This window comes from Danio rerio, chromosome 17 (genome assembly GCF_049306965.1).
Source record: "Danio rerio strain Tuebingen ecotype United States chromosome 17, GRCz12tu, whole genome shotgun sequence".
In the NCBI taxonomy this organism is placed as follows: Eukaryota; Metazoa; Chordata; class Actinopteri; order Cypriniformes; family Danionidae; genus Danio; species Danio rerio.
The window spans coordinates 41854015-41873806 of record NC_133192.1 but is presented as its reverse complement, the minus strand read 5'-3'; the positions used below and the strand labels follow the sequence as shown (position 1 = coordinate 41873806).

Sequence of the window (19792 nt, the reverse complement as noted above, 5' to 3'; positions counted from 1 at the left end):
TTTATTCCAAATCTAAAAGTAGTGCACAAGCTTGAGCTGTGAATATTGAGCTTTGTCCGGGAATACTCTTTCTAAAACACTCTGAACCAATCACTGCTGCAGCAGATACTCGTCCATCTGATGTTGAACCATCTTTATACACTTACAGACGAAGTCAGAATTATTAGCCCCCCTAAATTAATATCCCACCCATTTATTTTCCGCCAATAATTGTTTAACGGAGAGAAGATCTCTTCAACACATTTCTAAACATAATAGTTTTAATAACTCATTTCTAATAACTGGCTTATTTTATTTTTTCCATGATGACAGTAAATAATATTTGACTAGATATTTTTTAAGACCCTTCTATACAACTTAAAAGTGATATTTAAAAGCTTAATAACTAGGTTAATTAGGTTAACTAGGCAGGTTAGGGTATTTCGGCAAGACAAGTCATAGTATAATGATAGTTTGTTCTGTAGACTATCGAAAAAATAAAAACTGCTTTTATTCTAGCTGAAATAAAACAAATAAGACTTTCTCCAGAAGAAAAAATATTATCAGACTTACTGTAAAAAATTCCTCGCTCTGTTAAACATCATTTGGGAAATATTTAAAAAAGAAAATAAAAGTTATAGGGGGGCTAATAATTCTGACTTGAACTTTATATTCTTTCTGATAAACATTTAAGTGGATTTCCCTTTTTTTGTACTGAGACAGATGCATTATAATAGATGTTTTGTTTATACGTATATATATATATGTATATATATATATATATATATATATATATATATATATATATATATATATATATATATATATATATATATATATATCATTGTTTTATATTCAGATTAATATTAAACTTCTACAAATGAGTTTTTATTCAAAAAGGACTGATGTATTTGGGTCTGGCTTGTAAGCTGCAACTTAGTGTCCCTTTAAGACACAACTAGGCTACATTTTAACTTAGGCACAGCTGGTGCAAATGGCCCCTGATGAAATTCTTTGAAAACGAAAGAATATATTGTATATTCTGAAGAATGTCGGGCATTGACATCTATAGTAATACACATTTCAATGCATGGGAAAATACTTTTTCAAAAAGCTATTTTTACTTCTACAATGATAAACCTTTAAGGTTCCACAAAAGCCAAGTTCACTTCGCAAAAACCGACTTTTTCAAAACTTCTTTAAGTGTTAGAAGTGAAAAAAGTCAGTCTGTTTTTCTCTCTATCCTTCTATATATCCACAGACACATCTTTTTCTACTTTTTTTTCTATTCTGAAAACAACCACAGAAGCAGCAATTTCCCGTTTGAGTTTTTAATATCTGACAGAAATACCCATTATTAGGAAATTAAAAGTTCAAAAGCAGAATAAATATTTTACGTACAGCTGAATGAATGAGTACAGTGGTTTTACAGTACTGTGAAGTGAAGGTCATGGTGTCACTCAGCAGTTTATTTTATGTGTGAGTAAGCGTAAATGAAAAGCTTTTACACACTGAAGAAATGATGAGCTAAAACTCTCTGGATTTAGACTGACAGTCAACAAAAGCACTTCTGTTCGATTTAATACATATTGACATTAAAATACACTGGAGTTCAGCTGACAGGCATTGTTGCATGTGATTATTGACTTTTTGTGTGTTTGTGTGTGTGTGTGTGTGTGTGTGTGTGTGTGTATCTTTATTAAATCACATTTATAGCAAAATAGCATCATCTAATTATACATTATTATTTTATATACATTTTTCCTGTGACATTATAGCAGGAATGAATCTCACAAAACAGAGTCATATTCCAGATAGAAAGCAAAAGTTATGGGAAAACATCTATTATCTGCTGTTTATAGTAAGTATAGTGTTGTACAATAACTGCTATAAAATGATAATTTTATAATATAATAATAAAAAATGATCATTTCATAGCAGTTATATATATATATATATATATATATATATATATATATATATATATATATATATATATATATATATATATATATATATATATATATAAATTTTGTTTGCAATTTTAATCAGAATGTTTTTGTACACAGAAAATACTAATGAGAATGTCAGTTAGTATAAATGTTAATATTACTGATTTAAGTGTTGTCAATACAGAGATATTAAAAAATAAAAACTGTCAAGTATTACTGTATTGATAAAAGTGGAGACTGGGGAAAATAATGAAGTGCTCCAAAACAATATATGCAAAATCTGAATCTTTCTTTTGACTTTCTTTTGACAATGTGACCCCAACATGTTTGTGAGATTCATCTGAGAACAGAATTTGCAAAAAAAAAAAAAAAAAAACCTATTGAATATACAGGTTTTTCTTCATGTTGAGGGAATCTATGCATAATAAGAAGTAAACATAATATTCACATGCATAAATTTCTCACACAGATGAAAAAGCCAAAAAGCAGAGTGAGGGGAGCGGAAGTTAATAAAATGATTTGCATTTTCTATTGAAAACAAAAGCAAAACCTCACAATGTGCTGTATGTGTGAATCTGCAACCTGAAGAATGAATAAATCAAAAGTGAAAGTACACAGGTGTTTGTTTAGCATGGTTATCCATAATGCATTGTGATACGCTGCTCAGAGCATCTGCCACTCGAAAGGGAACATGACATTGAGGAGCTCCAGACTGCGGGCGATCTCCTCTAGGACGCAGTGTTGCTGCCAAAGGTGGAGCAGCTTACGGTAACGCTCTGGACACAAGTGGAGAGGATTCCCACGTCTGGAAGAACAGGAAACAAACATGCTTACTCAAAGTGATGGTAACACTTTAAAATAATGGTCCATATGTCAATGTATTTCCTAACATGAATAAACTTTTAGTAATGCATTTTTTACAGTGACAATTTTTACATTAACAAAGATGAATAAATAATGTTAGTTCATGTGCATTAACAAATGTTAACAAGCACCACAGGGCTGTGTGCTGAGCCCCTTCCTCTACTCCATTTTTACCATCGAATGTAGGCCTATGAACAGATCCAACACCATCATCAAATTTGCAGATGACACCACAGTGATTGGTCTAATCAACAATTATGAGATGGCCTACAGGGAGGAGATACAGCATTTGGCCACTTGGTGCACAGACAATAATCTGGGGCCTCATGTATCAATGCTGCGTACGCACAAAAACTTTGCATACGCCAGGTTTCACGCTTAGAATCACTCAAGTTTGGATTTACTAACGATGAAATAAATGTGAGAATGTGCGCAGCTCCACGGCAGCTTTATGCCTGGCGTATGCACATTTTTTGTGCGTGTTTGTTTTATTTCCATTGGCGACTCCTAGAGGCAGTTGTGTTAAATTGCACTCTACAAAGTGTCTGAGCAATGGCAGCTGTATGAGATGGGTTCATCTAGCAGGTATATAAGGTTTCCATACCATACAGTTGACCAGCTAAACATTAAAGCTCAATTTGCAGCGGTCGCCTGTTTTCCCAATGTAATCGGAGCTATCTACTGCACGCACATTGCTATAAAGGCGCCATCTGAAGATGAATTTGCATGCGTGAATCAAAAACATTTCCATTCAATAAATGTGCAAATAAAATATGATGCACAAACTTATTAATGATTCCTACTTGTATTTCTCATGATAAATAGTAGGCAAAATCTGATATGTAGCGGGGATGAATCAGAATGATTTCATCAGACGCTGGATTCGAACCGAGTTCATGCTCAAACGTGTCAAAACATGTTAACATGCGTTTTACGAGCTGCGCCACTGAGACTGTTAAGGTTGCAACAACATTTTACACCTATAAATCACACTATTTCTTTTTTAAAATCCACACTGTGCGATATTCAGGCCCAACTGTGTTAATCGCATCAGCTAAACTCTCCTCACTCTATTTTTTTCTTTTGTTGTTCATTCGGGAGGACAAACTTGCAAATAACACAGTTTTCCTACGGTCTATCCCCGAAAGCAGCACCTTCCATTCACATTCTCTTCAAAGTTTCTCTTTTTGCTTGCTTTTGCCATTGCTTTTTCGTTGGGTTTTGCCAAAGTACATTCATTAGCATATTCATACAGGGGAGGAGGCAGGGAGAAGTTTTGCGTTCGTGCATGTTGCGCTCAGTTTCACGTTCATTCGGATGTACAAAGAATATGCGTGGGATTCGCAATGTTTTAATATGATTTCCACGCAAGTCTTCGTACATGAGGCCCCTGCTCCTTAACACCAACAAGACCAAGGAGCTCATCGTGGACTTCAGGAAGGAACGAACAGGCTCACATGATCCCATCCACATCAATGGATGGCCGTTGCGCCTGTCTAATCCTTCAAGTTCCTGGGGACCCACATCTCAAAGGACTTTTCCTGGACCACCAACATCTCCAGCCTGGTCACGAAGGCTCACCAGCGCCTATTTTTCTTAAGGCAACTTAAGAAGAACCAGCTTTTATCAGCTGTCTTGGTAAACTTCTACCGCTGCACAGTAGAAAGCATTCTGACCAACTGCGTCACAGTCCAGTATGAAAGCTGCTCTGTTGCTGAGCATAAGGCACTGCAGCGGGTGGTGAAAACTGCCCAACGCATCACAGGGACCACACTGCCAGCCATAGAGAACATCCAGAAGAAACACTGTCTGCGCCGAGCACGCAGTATTCTTAAGGATTCCTCTCACCTTGCTCACAGACTGTTTTCCTTCCGGCAGGCGCTTCAGGCTGCCCTGGACAAAAACCAGCGGACTAAGGAACAACTTTTTCCCCAGAGCTGTCTTCCTTTTGAAATCTGCCCCTCACTGACTCTTTTGTCCCCATAATACACAATAATAAAATCTGTGAATATGCATTTAATAAAGAGGCAAAGTAAGGACATTTATAATTGACTTTATATATAAAGTTTATAAATATATATATAAAAAATGCACTTTCTGTGTGTATTGCCTCTTCTTGATGAATCACTTAATGTCTCCTCAACTTAAAGTTGCTTTGGACAAAAGCAAAAGCAGAATGACCATTACCCAAGCTGAGGGTCTGTTTCTCCATAGTCGTCTAAGTAGGGTGCTGGATAGGGACTGCCACGTGTCTTACTGGCCATCAAGACAATCTCACACTCTCGAACCCTGTTTAGAAATACACAAACAACACATTTAAGACCTTAGGAAACTTCAAATGAAATCAGAAATAATAACTGAAATAGCATAATTTCTAACAAAATCTGCCCAAATGAAGTTCTTTTTGAGTGTGTTTTGGCATTTGGAAAACGAAAGTTCATGAGAAGCACAACCTCGCTGCACTGTTCTGTCATTAAAGTTCTTTCGATGAAGTGTAGGGATGTCAAAAATTTCCTAACAATATACTGTCACTCAGCTTTTTCAAACTTTTTCCCCTATTTATTTGTATTTTATAAAAATCCACCAACCCTTTTCTTTTAAGTTGTTAAGTGACAGTCACAGTTGGGTAACCTTAGAGTGTTGTTAAATTTTTTACAACCCTACTTGCTGAAATAATAAAAGAAAAAGTCCTCAATGGCGTTATCAAGAGTTTCAGAAAAAGAAAAAAATAATAGTGCCAGACTGATAACAACAGCCAGAGGAGAGAATAACGTCAAATTTACTCTCATCCCCATACATGTTGCTTTAGAAACACCTTAGATAAGTGGTAATTAGTTTGATATAATACATATATAAATGTTTATCTGTTTTTTTTTTTTAAATAATATATTAAAAAAAGCATTTAGGATTCTGATGACCGTTAAACACATCATAACAGTCTTGTGAAAAGGATTCATTTATGTAATGGTGCATTCACACTAGACGCGGATTAAGCATCAAGTGCAAGTGGTTTACATGTTAAGTCAATGTAAAGACGAGACTAGACATCCTGCTTTTTTACTCAGTAAAAACAAGCCATACATGTAGAGCTGTTATTGTCAAAGGTTTAATAAACATATGCAACACATTTGTGATCTTTTAAAGATTCCTTTATCTTGTCACTCAAATAAGGAGAAAATGTTTTTTTGGTTTCTCTTACCTGAGAAACAGTCCCACTCCAGCCCCACAGATGGCAGCGTGACCCGTACAGGCGCCCACTTCCTCGCCGTTGAGCTGCTCATGACAGCAGGAGCTCTGAGCACACAACATCACCCCACAGAGCAGACACAGAGTCGGGTGTTTTCGCTCGTCATCTGAGGAGTTTGGACATCTGCAAAAGGCAAGAGGAGATCATCATAGATAACTCCACATTCAACTGAATGAAACCTTCATGTGCCTCCATGACCATTCTCAAAGAAGTAATTCACGCAAAACAAGCAGTGATATGCATTTTAAAGATTATTTTAATATGTTCTCTGAGGTAAACTTACAATGTTAATAAAGTGTATTTAACACTAAAAAAGAAAAATATATAAATATATGCAGAAAAGATATTTTCAGCTCTAATTCAACTCAAAAGAGACAAGCTTTGATTTTAAGGAGCGGGTCCTAAAAAGCTTGTCAGTAAATGATTTCTGTTGTGATAGGCTAATGTTATTGCATTGGAAACGGCATCAATGCTCCCTTGATTTTGCACAATGTTGCATATACAATATTAAAATCAATATTACGGCTGCACAATAAATCATTTCAGCATCAATGTGGACAGCAATGTCTGCATCTGCAATAGCCACATCGTAAGATATGCAATGCTGAGTCGGCATTCTCTTTGAATGAGTCGTTTTTACAGCTTGATTAAAAATATATTGTTTATAACTATTAATACGATTGAAGTTTTGAAACTTGCAGGATGTTCTAATGAAGCAAAGACCTCTTATATGTGAGGATGAAGGCAACTTTGATAAATCATTAATTAATCGAACAAACTTACTTAAAGTGACTGGCTTGGTTGAGCAGCACACTATAGTCCTCTGGAAGATCTATGAGCCGGTTTCTTTTGCGAGGATACCTAAAACAAATAATAAATTACAGTATTTGTTTAATAAAAAGAAATGGGGTTATTACTATTATTACGGAGTTTTAAAATGGGTTCTTCTGACCTGATCATGTGCATTTCACCTTTGAGAGCTTTGGATATAGCTGTATTCCCACACCACCTGTTGCCCACAAATACACACACAAATTGTGCAATTACATATTAATGTATAATAAAATTTATGCTTTGAGTTTAAGTTTAATCAACAAAACCATCCAGAACAATTTAATAAAAAATATATATTCTATTATCTGTATTATTTTACAATTATTGTAAAGTTAATAAAATAACATTAAAACATTTAAAAATATAATACAATTATTATTAATCATATTGTTCTTATATATTTAGATCTGACTGTACCTGTTTATTAAGGTGGTCATGACATCCCTGTGGTCTTGAAACAGTTGGAACAGGTTAGAGGGCAGGGAGAGGTAACTACACAGCAGAGGCAGCTGGCTTTCAGGTAATTCTGCACAGACAAACAACTGTGGTTAAAACAGTTAGATTTACTCTGATTACTCACTGTCATATAATTACAATTTCTACATTTTGAAAGCAGCTTAGCATACAGGCAATAAACAATACCATGTGCAAATAGCACACACTATATAATACTGTTTAAATTGCCAAACAGAATTTATTTTACCATTATTTGACATTTTTAAGGTTTTAAAGGGATTTTTTTTTTCTTTTACTCATAATTACTTATGGTTTTACATTTAAACGGTTTAACATTGTTATGGCTTTCTGTTTTTCTTTTAAACACAGAATACATTTTAAAGAATGTTGGAAACAGAAAAAAAAAAACACAATGGAATTCAATGGCTACCGGTTTTCAGCATTCTTCAAAATATCTTCTTTGGTGTTTAGAAAAAAAAAGAAAAAGAAAAGAAGAAAAAAAGAATGAAAGGAAAGAAAGAAGTAAATGAAAGAAAAAGGAAAATAAATAAAAATATATCAAAGAAAGGAAAGAAAGAAATTAAGGAAAATAAAGAATAAAAAGAATGTAAAGAAAGAAAGAAAGAAAGAAAGAAAGAAAGAAAGAAAGAAAGAAAGAAAGAAAGAAAGAAAGACAGAAAGAAAGTCAATGGCTACCAGGTTCAAGCATTCTTCAAAATATCTTCTTAGGTGTTCAACAGAAGAAAACTTTAACAAATTTGGAACAATGCGTAGATGACCGAATTGTCCCAGAAAACTGAAAACCCTCATCGTTAACTCCTCATTTAAAAGATTCTTGCATCTGCTGAACACAAAAGAAGATAATTTGAAGAAAGATGAAAACCTGTAACCATAGTATTTGGTATTCCTACAATGGAAGTCAACGGTTACAGTTTTCATCTTTAAAGGTTTTCGTCTTCAAAATATATATTTTTTGTGTTTAGCAGAAAGAAATTCATAAATGTTTGAAACCACATTAGGGTGAGTAAATAGTGAGTATTTTATTTTTATTTTTTAAAGTAAACTATCCATTTAAATCCATCCTATGAAGTGCAGTGACCTGCAGACACGGACAGCTCATCTGGAGGCGGTACTCCTGTAAGGCAGTTGAAGAAGAGAGCAGCACAGCGCAGGAAGGGAAGAACACCTCTCTTCACCCCCTCCACACTGAAGCTCAAAACACCAGACTTCATCCTGAGGAGCACAGAGACCATCAGTCACAGCCGGAGAGGAAGATGATAAAGTCACGTGTATAAAATCACCTGTCTGTGTGCTGAGACACAGTAGAGAAGAATTCAGCTGCGGCCTGAGCCTCATCGCCCTCTTCTGCCACTGCCATCACAGCACAATCTACAAACACATACACACACATTTACACACAATATTACTCAAGACTGTGAAAGAAAAAAAGAAAGAAAGAAAGAAAGAAAGAAAGAAAGAAAGAAAGAAAGAAAGAAAGAAAATAAATAAATAAATGAAAGAAGGGAAAAAAATAAGGAAATTAAGGAAAAAAGAAAAAAAGAAAAGAAAGAAAATAAAACAATGAAAAAGAAAAAAAACAAGCAAGGAAAGGAAGAAAAAAAATTAAGGATAATACAGAAAAAAATACAGAAAAGAAAGAAAGAAATAAGTAGAAGGAAGAAGAGAGAAAAGAAAAAGAAAGAAAATAAAAGAAAATGAAAGGAAGAAGGAAGAAGAGAGAAAAAATGAAAGGTAAGAGAAAGAAAAAAAATGAAAGAAAAATAGAAAAGGAAAGAAACAAACAAAGAAACAAATGAAATAAATAAAGAAGGAAAATAAATAAAAGAAAGGTAAGAAGGGAGGAAAGAAATAAGAAAATGAAAGAAAGAAAAAAAAGAAAATAATGAAAAAAAGAAAGAAGTAAAAGAAAGAAAATTAAACAAAATGAAGAAAAAACAAAGCAAGGAAAGAAAGAAACAAATTAAGATAAAGAAAGAAAAGAAAGAAGTAAAAGACAGAAAGAAGGAAAGAAAAAAGAACAAAGGAAAGAAAGAAATTAAAGAAAAGAAAAAAAAGAAAAGAAATAATGAAAAAAGAAGAAGAGGGAAAAGACAGAATTTAATGGAAAAGAAAGAAAGAAAGAAAGAAAATAAAGGAATAAAGAAAGAAAGGTTACTAGAATTGCTGCTAACATGTTTATATGTTGTTAGCATGACGGAAAAGGCTTAACACATTGCTAATGTTAAATTAGCATGCCGCTAACATATGCCTAACCTGGTATAGCGCAGGACTATCACATTTTAATATGTTGCTAATACAAATTAACATGTCGTTTACATTTCACAAACATCTTTCAATAGTTAACGTGACGTAAGCATGTTCATTACATTGCTAGAGTGAATATATTGTTTCTAGCATAATGATGAGATGTTTCTAATGTTTTAACATTTTGTTAATATGCATTACCATGTTTTAACACTAAATGCGAACATGCCTTTAGGTTGTTTACACTTTATAACATAATTTAGATCAAGCCGGTATCATCAGTTCCCAAGAGTTAAAATGTTTGAACACTTCTTAGCAAGGATAACATGTTTTAGAATGTTGCTAGGATAAAACAATGTGTTGCTAACTGTACCAAACCAACATACATGCTGCATTTGCCAAAAAAAGATCAATTTTAACTTGTAGTTAACATTTGGTAACATGAATTAATGTGTCTAAACCATTTGGTAACATGGTGGTAGCATGTTATTAGCATGTTTAGCACAAGCCTAGCATGTTGCTTATATTAATAAACGTTTCTTTTAAAAGGTTTCATCTACTATGCAGCTTTGTGTTAACATTATATGTTGCTACCATGCTAACATTTCTAAAGTTAGCATGACATGAACATATTAGCTCAGATAGCTTGTTGTAGCGCATGGGTAATATCTAACAAGTTACTAACATTAGCTAACATTTTGCTAACTTTATTAGCCAACCTCCAGTAAGTGCTGCATATGCAATAATGCCATATCTCTGTGACATTTAAATGTTTAATTTTTTTGATAAAGAATTAGCATTTTAACACCCTGAATTAACAAATGGTTATTAATGTTTATTCAACAGTAATCATGTTAAACAAAATTAGCATGTTGATAATGCTTTTAACATAACTATTGCTAGCATCTCAAAGTATTGTAACACTTGAGTAATATTTTTACATTCTGTTAGCATAATTTACCATGTTGTAATTTCTCTCTGTATGTGTGTGTGTGTGTGTGTGTGTGTGTGTGTGTGTGTGTGTGTGTGTGTGTGTGTGTTTTTTTTACCGTGTGCAGCCAGCAGGACCTGCAGCATGTGTCCCACAGTGATGAGCTGCAGCAGGTAGAGGTGATTGTACGCCGTACTGACTGCTGAAGGCTGCAGGTCTACAGCTTCTTCCTGATACAACGATGGGATGGACAGAACCAGACCCACCTAACAGAACATCCCAACATACAGTTCAGTAGAAACACTGAACCACTCTATACTAAATTAGGAAATCTATGGGACTGTCTTTTCTAGTGTATTGTCTACCAGGCAAAACATATTAAGGAAATCATTCAGTATTATATTCATGTCATATTAGCATGTATTTCATTTTTAAAGATCTTTAATAATTTTATTATTATGTTTCAGGTGAAAATATTTAGACATTACTTTGGTATTTTGTTTAATTAGTAAATGTTTTTATTTAATAAAATATAAATAAAATATATTTACTTGCAACAAATAGATATTTTGTTTATTTTGGCTTTAATGTGTTTAGCCTTTGATTCAAAATATAATATAATATAATATAATATAATATAATATAATATAATATAATATAATATAATATAATATAATAATCTACGATCACTTTACACATCATTCATTCGTTATTTACTCACCAGTAGATGAAAGAAATCCACTTCTAATATGGATGGTGTGTTTTCTACATGAGGAACTGGTACCAGGACTAGAAAGTGATGACAAGAATAATTACTACATCAACTAATCCACCAATAATATCCATCCCCTGATTATAATGTAACATACCTGCTAACATATCAGCAAAATGCTTCTGTATGACCACTTGATTGCACTTCATTCTCTGAGCAGCTGAAAACTGCACCAGCGCTTTAAGTCCAGACAGCTGAATAAAACAAATATAAATTAATCTGATATTAAATGGTGCACACTCAGATCAGTATCAATGGAGCTAAAGCTAACCTGTCTGTTCTTAAGGGATCCAAAAAGTGCCTTGCCTTCATCCTGCAACATGTTCTCTGAAGAAAGAAACATTGTGACAAGAATCAGACAAGATTTCTGTTAGTAGTTTTAGCAGAAGTCAAGCTTAGTTGTGTTACTTTTGACTACAATCATTAGCTATAGACCATTTTGAGAGATGTATACAAAAACAATGGTCCCAATATATTTCCTGTTTCACATTTTTAATTTCTGAGAATTCAAACGGTTCACATATTGATAAATAATGTTATGATAGCTGTTTTAAAATGAAGTTATGATTGAACTGCCTCTTGTTAAAGTTATGAAATAGTTTGATTACGAGCAGGAAATGTTCATGGATCAATGACATCACCAAATTATAATGTTCTATAGTCACACTGTTTCAAAGCCTGTGTTTGTAGCCTGTTTCAAAGCTGGTATGCTATCTGTATGAAACGGACAGTTGTGGTTGAATAATTTCACGTTTCTTGTCATCCAGGTGTAGACTTTGCATATATGAATTTCCACTGGTGCAAATAATTTTTGCACACATATATTTAACAAAGCTATTTGCTTTTTTGATAAATTCACATGACACTAGAATTTTTTTGTTAATATTTTGAGCAAAATATCAAAGGCTAAACAAGAAATATATATTTTCATAGCTGCTATGCTTATATATACAGGTACACAGAAAAAGTACCAACATTAGTGGAGGGCACTTTAAGAACGACATTACGTGTCACAGTTTCAGGGTCCGGCTGCTTTATCAGATGCTAAAAGGAAATAACAAATAGTACTAATATTTGCTTTGGAAACAATGACTATAAAGTTTAAATTCAAATGACTTGTTTCCTTCGACTCAAATGAGCAGGGACTTGGACACACGTACACACGTAAAAACAGTATTCATAAAAACAGTATGTATCATTTTCTCTTTTTAATTTGTCATTATTTATTCACCCTTCAGTTGTCACAAAGCTGAGTTTCTTTCATCTGTTGCACACAAAAGAAGCTATTCTGAAGAATGTTCTGAGAGCCGGTAGCCACTGACATTCACAGTATTTTTCTGATTGCAGAAATAATTAAAAACATCATTATTGCTACCAGTTTCCAACATTCTTCAAAATATGTGTTTAATATTACAAAGAAACTCAATCAAGCTCAGAACCCCATAATGTCAAGTGATTGTTAAATGGGTACATTTTAATTTTTAGGTAAAGTATATTTTGGTGAACATGTGGACATAAACAAAATTGTCTGACAGACACCCAGTGACTGAAGGGAAGAATGTGTGTATTACCGACAGCCTGGATGGTGTAGGCACAGGTGTTCCACGACATGGCTGGCACAAACGGGCACAGGTCATTCGGAGGAGTCTGCAGACCCACCCTGTGCACTGTGGTCGCACAGACAACCAGCATCTCTGTGATACTGCGAGAGAACTTTGGCCTGATCACAAAAGTTCACAGGAAATTTAGCGATACAATGAATATGTCTCGTGCGTTAATATAACATACACAATGAATTTTTATGTTTTTTGTTTATTTGATTCTACATCTGAGAGAAAAAAAAAATTTACTTAATAAATTTTTAGCCAACGTTTTTTATCTTTTAAATATTAAAATAATGGACAGTTGATGGATGATTCATATGGATCATAGTCCATGGTTAGGAACACACTAGACCCGAGGATTAATACTTTTTTTACTAGTAGATTAAGCCAAAATTTGTAAGGATCGCAGAGATATCGCCTCTAGTGTCATTCACACGTATGAATGCATTTAGGCTTTCTGGTAAAATATAAAAATGATGGAAGAAGTTGTGGTGGGTTATTCAGGATGTGGTGGGTTCCTTAGGTTAGTAAAGGTGTTTTCTATCACTAATTGTTTAGCCTGCATTAATGCATTCAGTGTAAGCTGTACGATTAATCATTAATTGATCGGCATCTCAACACCCACGCAATCTAAATTATAAATGATGATGATTTGCTTGTGTTTATTAATGTTCGGTGAGTTAATTATGAAGTTCAGTGAGTTAGTTATGAAGTTACAAACAGTCAAATAACAGAGAAGCACTGGGAGAACAGTTTATAATTTAGATTTAACCATAAACATCAGTGGTTTTGATTAAAATCCCCGTCATATGCATTTAACTTGGCGCTAAAAAATGAAAGTTGTAGACAGTATTTACATTATTTAACCAAAAGATGGCGACAACCGGCCATTGAAAAAGTTCTTGAAAAATGATACATCAGCATTGAAACAAAGTTTTATGAGCGAATAACTGAATCATTTATTAAAAATGAGACTAAAAATAAATATGAACTGTACAAATCATAATGTTAGATTTATACAGTTAAAGTCAGAATTATTAGCCCCCCTTTTAATTCATTTATTTTTAATATTTCCCAAACGATGTTCAACAGAGCAAGAAAAGTTTCATAGTATGTCTGATAATATTTTTTTCTACTGGAGAAAGTCTTATTTGTTTTATTGTGGCCAGAATAAAACAGTTATCATTAAAAAAAAAAAATCAGAAAAACAATTTTAAGTTCAAAATGATTAGCCCCTTTAAGCTATATTTTTTGATAGTCTACAGAACAAACCATTATTATACAATAACTTGCCTAATTACCCTAACCTGCCTAATTAACCTGTTTAACCTAGTCTTAACCTGAAGTCTTCAAATGACAGTGTCTTGAAAATTTTCTAGTAAAAAATTATTTCATGATTTTATGATTCATTATTTATCATCATTGCAAAGATAAAATGGTCACACTTTACAATAAGGTTTATTAGTTAATGTTAATTAATGCATTTACTGACATGAACAAACACTGAACAATACATTTACTACTGTATGTGTTCATGCTAATTAACGTTAGTTAATGAAAATACAGCTGTTCATTGTTAGTTCTTGTTAACTCATGGTGCATTAACTAATGTTAACAAGCATGGACTTAAATCTTATTAATGCATTAGTAAATGTTCAAATATGATTAATAAATACTGTGTTGTTCATGATTAGTTCATGTTAGTAAATGCATTAACTAATAAACCTTATTGTAAAGTGTTACCGATAAAATAAATCCGTTATTAGAAATGAGTTATTAAAACTATTATGTTTAGAAATATGTTTAAAAAATCCTCTCTCCATTAAATAGAAATTGGGGGAAAAATAAACGGGGGCTAATAATTCAGGGGAGATAATAATTCTGACTTCAACTGTACATTTATCATTATCAGCAACAGTAGTAGTAACAGTGATTTTTTTTCACAGTACTGAATATTTTACTATAAATTTTTATACAGCTGATTATTTCTTCATTTTATTTTTCATAAAATTACAGATTCTAAGTTCTGTTTGTTAAAACCAAAAGTGTCTTGCAGTGCTGTTTTTGTAAGGAATGGAAAGCAAATCACATTTGTCCCCTCCCCTTTTTGGCTGATTCGAAAAATGATCCGATTCCTGAGTAAAAAAATCTACGTAATCTGAACCGTGAGATTTGTGATCCATTACACCACTAATTAAAATTAATAAATTTGACGCAAAGGTGGATAGACAGAGAGATTTTAGCTTCAGTGAAATTTTACCAAGTTATCAAATAATTATTTACTGAGCTTTATAAAAGCATCTGCTAAATAAATAAAATGATAAATAACTGAAAGGCTAATATATGATAAAATAAGCAAATGGTAAGAGCCATAATCAATGCTTTTATTTCATGTATATTGTATTTCGTTTTTCACAAGCAAGACAATCAAACAAACAACAATTACATTATTTTATTTTTATTTATATTATTTAATAATTTTATTAAGCTGATACTTTTATCTAGACAATAGACAGACAGATAGATCAATTAAACAATTAATTAATGTTTATATAAATTGTGCTTCTTCCTCGCTTTCTAGTTAGTTCAATATTTAGTTAGTTCGATCATGTTTTATCATCTGGAATATTAAGTATTTAAATATATTTTGAGGACTTGTATAATTATTATAATCAATATATTTTTAATGGTATGAACAACATAATTTTTTATTTAATTATATATTTACCCTTAATATAAAACACTCTAATAAACATATTGTGCACTGTATAACCAGAACAATATATTGTCACCTTGGAATTATAAGGTTCTTTCTGCTTTCTGAATGATTTTGAGATATTAAGCTTCAAAGTTTTTGCATTCCATATAGCAAACAGTATGTGTGTAACATTTGTTTTTTAAATAAAGTCTTAAAATGTAAACAACTTATTAAAAACATCCCATAATGTAAATAAGATGTCATTTAATAAGAATATGTCTAACTCAATTTTGACAAAAATATGATAGAACCTTATAATTCTAAGGTGACAATATAAAAACCAGTTGTCAATTTCAGATTGACAACTTGTAATATAAAATGTGTCTTTAGAAACTCACGGCTCTTGAACTCCAAAACTAAGAATGGATCTGAATTCGGTTTGACCCTCATCAAAAGGTGCTGCTGCTTTCTCTGCTGCATCACTGCCATCTGCAAACACACACACAAACACAAACCAATCCAAATTAAAATGTTGGCAAGGTTTAGAGACTGATTTAGGCCCAATTTTCAGTTTTTACTCTCACCTGCTGTCCACATAGCCTTTAGGCCTCTGATTCGAGAAGACATGATCTGAATCCAGCGCATAAGAGTGAGATGTTGACCAACCAACTGAGCACTTTCACTGAAAACCAAAATAGTGTCAACACATCACAGCGAAAACAAAAACAAAACAAACTGCTTTAGAAATGCACAATATGGAATTTCGCCAATACACAATAAGCCAGTTGCCTTTTCCAAAGTCAAGTTTAAGCCCTTTTTAAGCATTTTCCGGGTGTCTCTGTTCACACTTTTCCAGCTTTTTAAAACTGTGGTAAATAGCATATTAACATACAGGTACAGTGGGGGAATTAAGTATTCAACATGCCACCATTTTTGCTATAAAACATATTTCTAAAGGTGCTTTTGACTTGAAATTTTCACCACATGTTGATAACAACAATATATATATATATATATATATATATATATATATATATATATATATATATATATATATATATATATATATATATATATATATATATATATATATATATGGAAAAAAATCTAATTAGGTCACTAATTAAGTTAAGTGCAATAGAATGAAATGACATAGTGAAAAAAATATTCAACACGTGAAGAAAGGGAGCTGTAGAAAGGCAGTTAAAGTCCACACTCTCAGTAGTTTTTTAGCAACCCTCTACCCTTTTTCATTGTAAATTAATATTAGTTGCTTTAGTCCAGCATCTAAATTAGCAGGATAATGAAGATAATACCAGAGTGGAAACTCTCAAATGCTGTCAGAAAAAGAAAATCAAGCTGTAGAATGGCCTGGCCAATCACCTGACTTGAATCCAATAATAAAATACTAAATAAAGATCAGTTTGGATACACACACACACACAGAGCGCAAAACGCAGGGCGCAAACGCTTTCAGGGCGTGTCAGAACGCATTTTTGCTAATTTAAGGATGGGGAAATCCGCTTTGCGCCATGGCGCATGGTTTAAAAGGGTTGAGTTTATTTTCTTAATGAGTTACAAGTGTGTTTTGAGAATAAACCAATCAGAGTCTCATCTCCCATTCCCTTTAAGAGCCAGCTGCGTCACGCCATAAGCGCTTTTTGAAGTAAAGTAAGTTCACTTTCGCTTTTGCTCTCGTGGATAGGGAAACCTTTACGCACAGACATCAATTAGCCTATAAATAATTAATTTCGTTTGTTAAGCGCAAAGATTTGTTTAAAAACTATTTCTAAATTTAGTTCTAATTTCTAGCAAACGAATAAACAAACAATGATAACCAAGTGTGGTCAAAATACTGAGTTATTTCCAAATACACCTGCCATGCCCCATATGGTCTAAAATTTGACAGGTGGACATGACTATGCTTGTTTTTAATAAAACAAATATAAATATGGATAGAATAAATAATACTGCTAATTAATAACATTATACAAAAGCAAATTGAATGAACTGAAAAAGCATCCCGCGATGAAGAAAGTAAGGCAGTGGTTTTTAAATCTTCATGTAGACTAGAAATTTATATGCTTTGTAATATTTTAATCATTTATATTTATATCCTGTATATATTCCTATAATATATATATATATATATATATATATATATATATATATATATATATATATATATATATATATATATATATATATATATATATATATATATATATATGCGTATTGCTCTGCATCTTGTTTGTAGTGTGTAAGCCAGGGGCACTTTGCCAGACAACAGACCGACTTTGTTCTGGTCTAAAGATCAGACTATTTACAGTTTCTCAAAATAGCAACGCGCCAAAACACGCCTGCTTTTTTAGACCAGAACGCCTATGGGCGCACATTTAGGCGCAAATGCATTTGCTATTTGAACAGCGTGGCGCAACACCTCAAAATGACTGCGCCAAGCTAAAAGTAGCAAAAGAGTATTGCGCCTTGCGCCACATTGCGCCGGGTGTATGATAGGGCCCTAGCACTAATTTCTCAGAGCATTAACATTTCCTTTGTTTATTTAGCGCTTCTTGTGTGTATTGGCTTTTCTTGTTGAATCACTGAATGCCTCCTCAACATATAAGCAAATGCTAAAGGACTGAATGTACACGTAAACTAAAAGTCTAAATCACCATACAGAAAAAAAAACTTCAAGAACGATTAAACAACTTATTTAGGTAAAAGTTAGGTAAAAACTTAGTTAGGTAAAATAATGCAGGCTCAAAATCCACAGTATTTTATTGGCAAGCCATGTCAAAATAATGTTAAATAACAGGCCTATGCCGATGTTTACATTTCAAGAAATTTTAAGCTAAATTATTGGATGCTCTGATAACATTGTGTATTTCTAAACTATAAATAAAAAGGTTAATAAACACATCATACTAGTTGAGGCTGCTGGGCTCCACAGGGATTAGTGGGATGACGGTGTTACAGAGAGATTTGCAAAGCGGACACATGTACTCTCCGTTCTCCAGGTCTATGATAAGCTCCGCATGCAGGCGATTGCGAGTTGTGCTCTGAACTGCTTCAAAATACCTGCAACACGAACAAAGACAAACAGAATGTGAACAGACCAGCAGGATTTGTTTGGTTTTAGCTTACAAGTTAGGGATTTTAAAGGTTTGTGAAATGTGTAGAGCAGTATACAGTTGAAGTTAAAGTTATTAGCCCTCCTGTGAATTGACCCTTCGCTAAGCCCCGCCCCCCTTAGTTACTGTTGTTACAAGCTTTCGTGGTTGGCACGTCTATTAGAATATGTATGCGCCAGTGTCAGAAATTGCCAGGGATATGATTAGTCATTTTTGGCGAACAGGTGAGATATCCGAGAAAGCCAAACAAAAAAGGACTGCAGTATGCAGTACAGGGGTATACTCATGACATAATAGGCAACCGATTAAAAGATAACATAATCAAAATTTAAGCTAGATGAGCCTAGCCGCTTCATACGCTGATTATTTAACATCTTAGGTTATGCACACCAGGAAAGGTGAAATTTAAAAAATAATCGAATAATAACAAATTGAACCATGATTTCTCTTTTTTTTTTTTTGCCAAAAAGCCTGATAGACTATTGTGCAAAGAAATATATTGTTACTAACTGATGAGGAAACACACATGGACAGTGCTTCTACACAATTCATTTATAGAAAGAACAGCCAGAAAGGCGAAATTGATGGATTTGGGGAAATATTAGCTTAAGTGACCCATAACAATGTACAATACCTATTACTGTCAGAATGTTTGTGTGCTCTTTATCCAGTTTCTATTTTAATTTGCAGTTAAATGAAAGAAAAAATTAAATTGAAATGCAAATCAAAGTATAAATGGCAAAAGTGAACAAACAGGTTTTCCTTATCAGCAAATATTAATCCGACACCAATAACAAAGCAGACACTAACCAGCTATATAGTCATCACCAATGACTAATTCTCCAAAAGACAGACATCAGACATCCAAAACATTAGTGAATTGTAGCTCCGATATGGGCACGAGGGTTATAAATTACTGAAAAACAGCTGCGCTATTGATTGCAAGTGCTCAGTTTGTGATCACATCTCTGTTTTGTTCTGTTGATATGTAACTTCAACTATTCGTTGCTTGAAATAGATGGAAATATGACTGCTATTATTATGACTTCTATGGTG

The 19792-nt window shown here is 33.1% G+C and overlaps 1 protein-coding gene across 1 annotated transcript in view; it reads right to left on the bottom strand.

The window, feature by feature from the left end:
- Positions 1–1294: 1294 nt before the first annotated feature.
- Positions 1295–19792, bottom strand: part of ubr1 (ubiquitin protein ligase E3 component n-recognin 1) — a 79672-nt gene continuing 61174 nt past the window's right edge. Inside the window, exons 32-47 of the mRNA XM_021467517.3 lie at positions 18531–18683; positions 16187–16284; positions 16001–16091; positions 12872–13020; positions 11572–11627; positions 11398–11494; positions 11250–11317; positions 10647–10794; positions 8634–8721; positions 8432–8565; positions 7294–7402; positions 6995–7051; positions 6826–6903; positions 5995–6165; positions 4983–5084; positions 1295–2736 (exon numbers count right to left, since the gene is read on the bottom strand). Coding sequence (XP_021323192.1) covers positions 2595–2736; positions 4983–5084; positions 5995–6165; positions 6826–6903; positions 6995–7051; positions 7294–7402; positions 8432–8565; positions 8634–8721; positions 10647–10794; positions 11250–11317; positions 11398–11494; positions 11572–11627; positions 12872–13020; positions 16001–16091; positions 16187–16284; positions 18531–18683 — 1741 coding nt within the window. The 3' untranslated portion in view covers positions 1295–2594. The remainder of the gene's footprint in view (positions 2737–4982; positions 5085–5994; positions 6166–6825; positions 6904–6994; positions 7052–7293; positions 7403–8431; positions 8566–8633; positions 8722–10646; positions 10795–11249; positions 11318–11397; positions 11495–11571; positions 11628–12871; positions 13021–16000; positions 16092–16186; positions 16285–18530; positions 18684–19792) is intronic.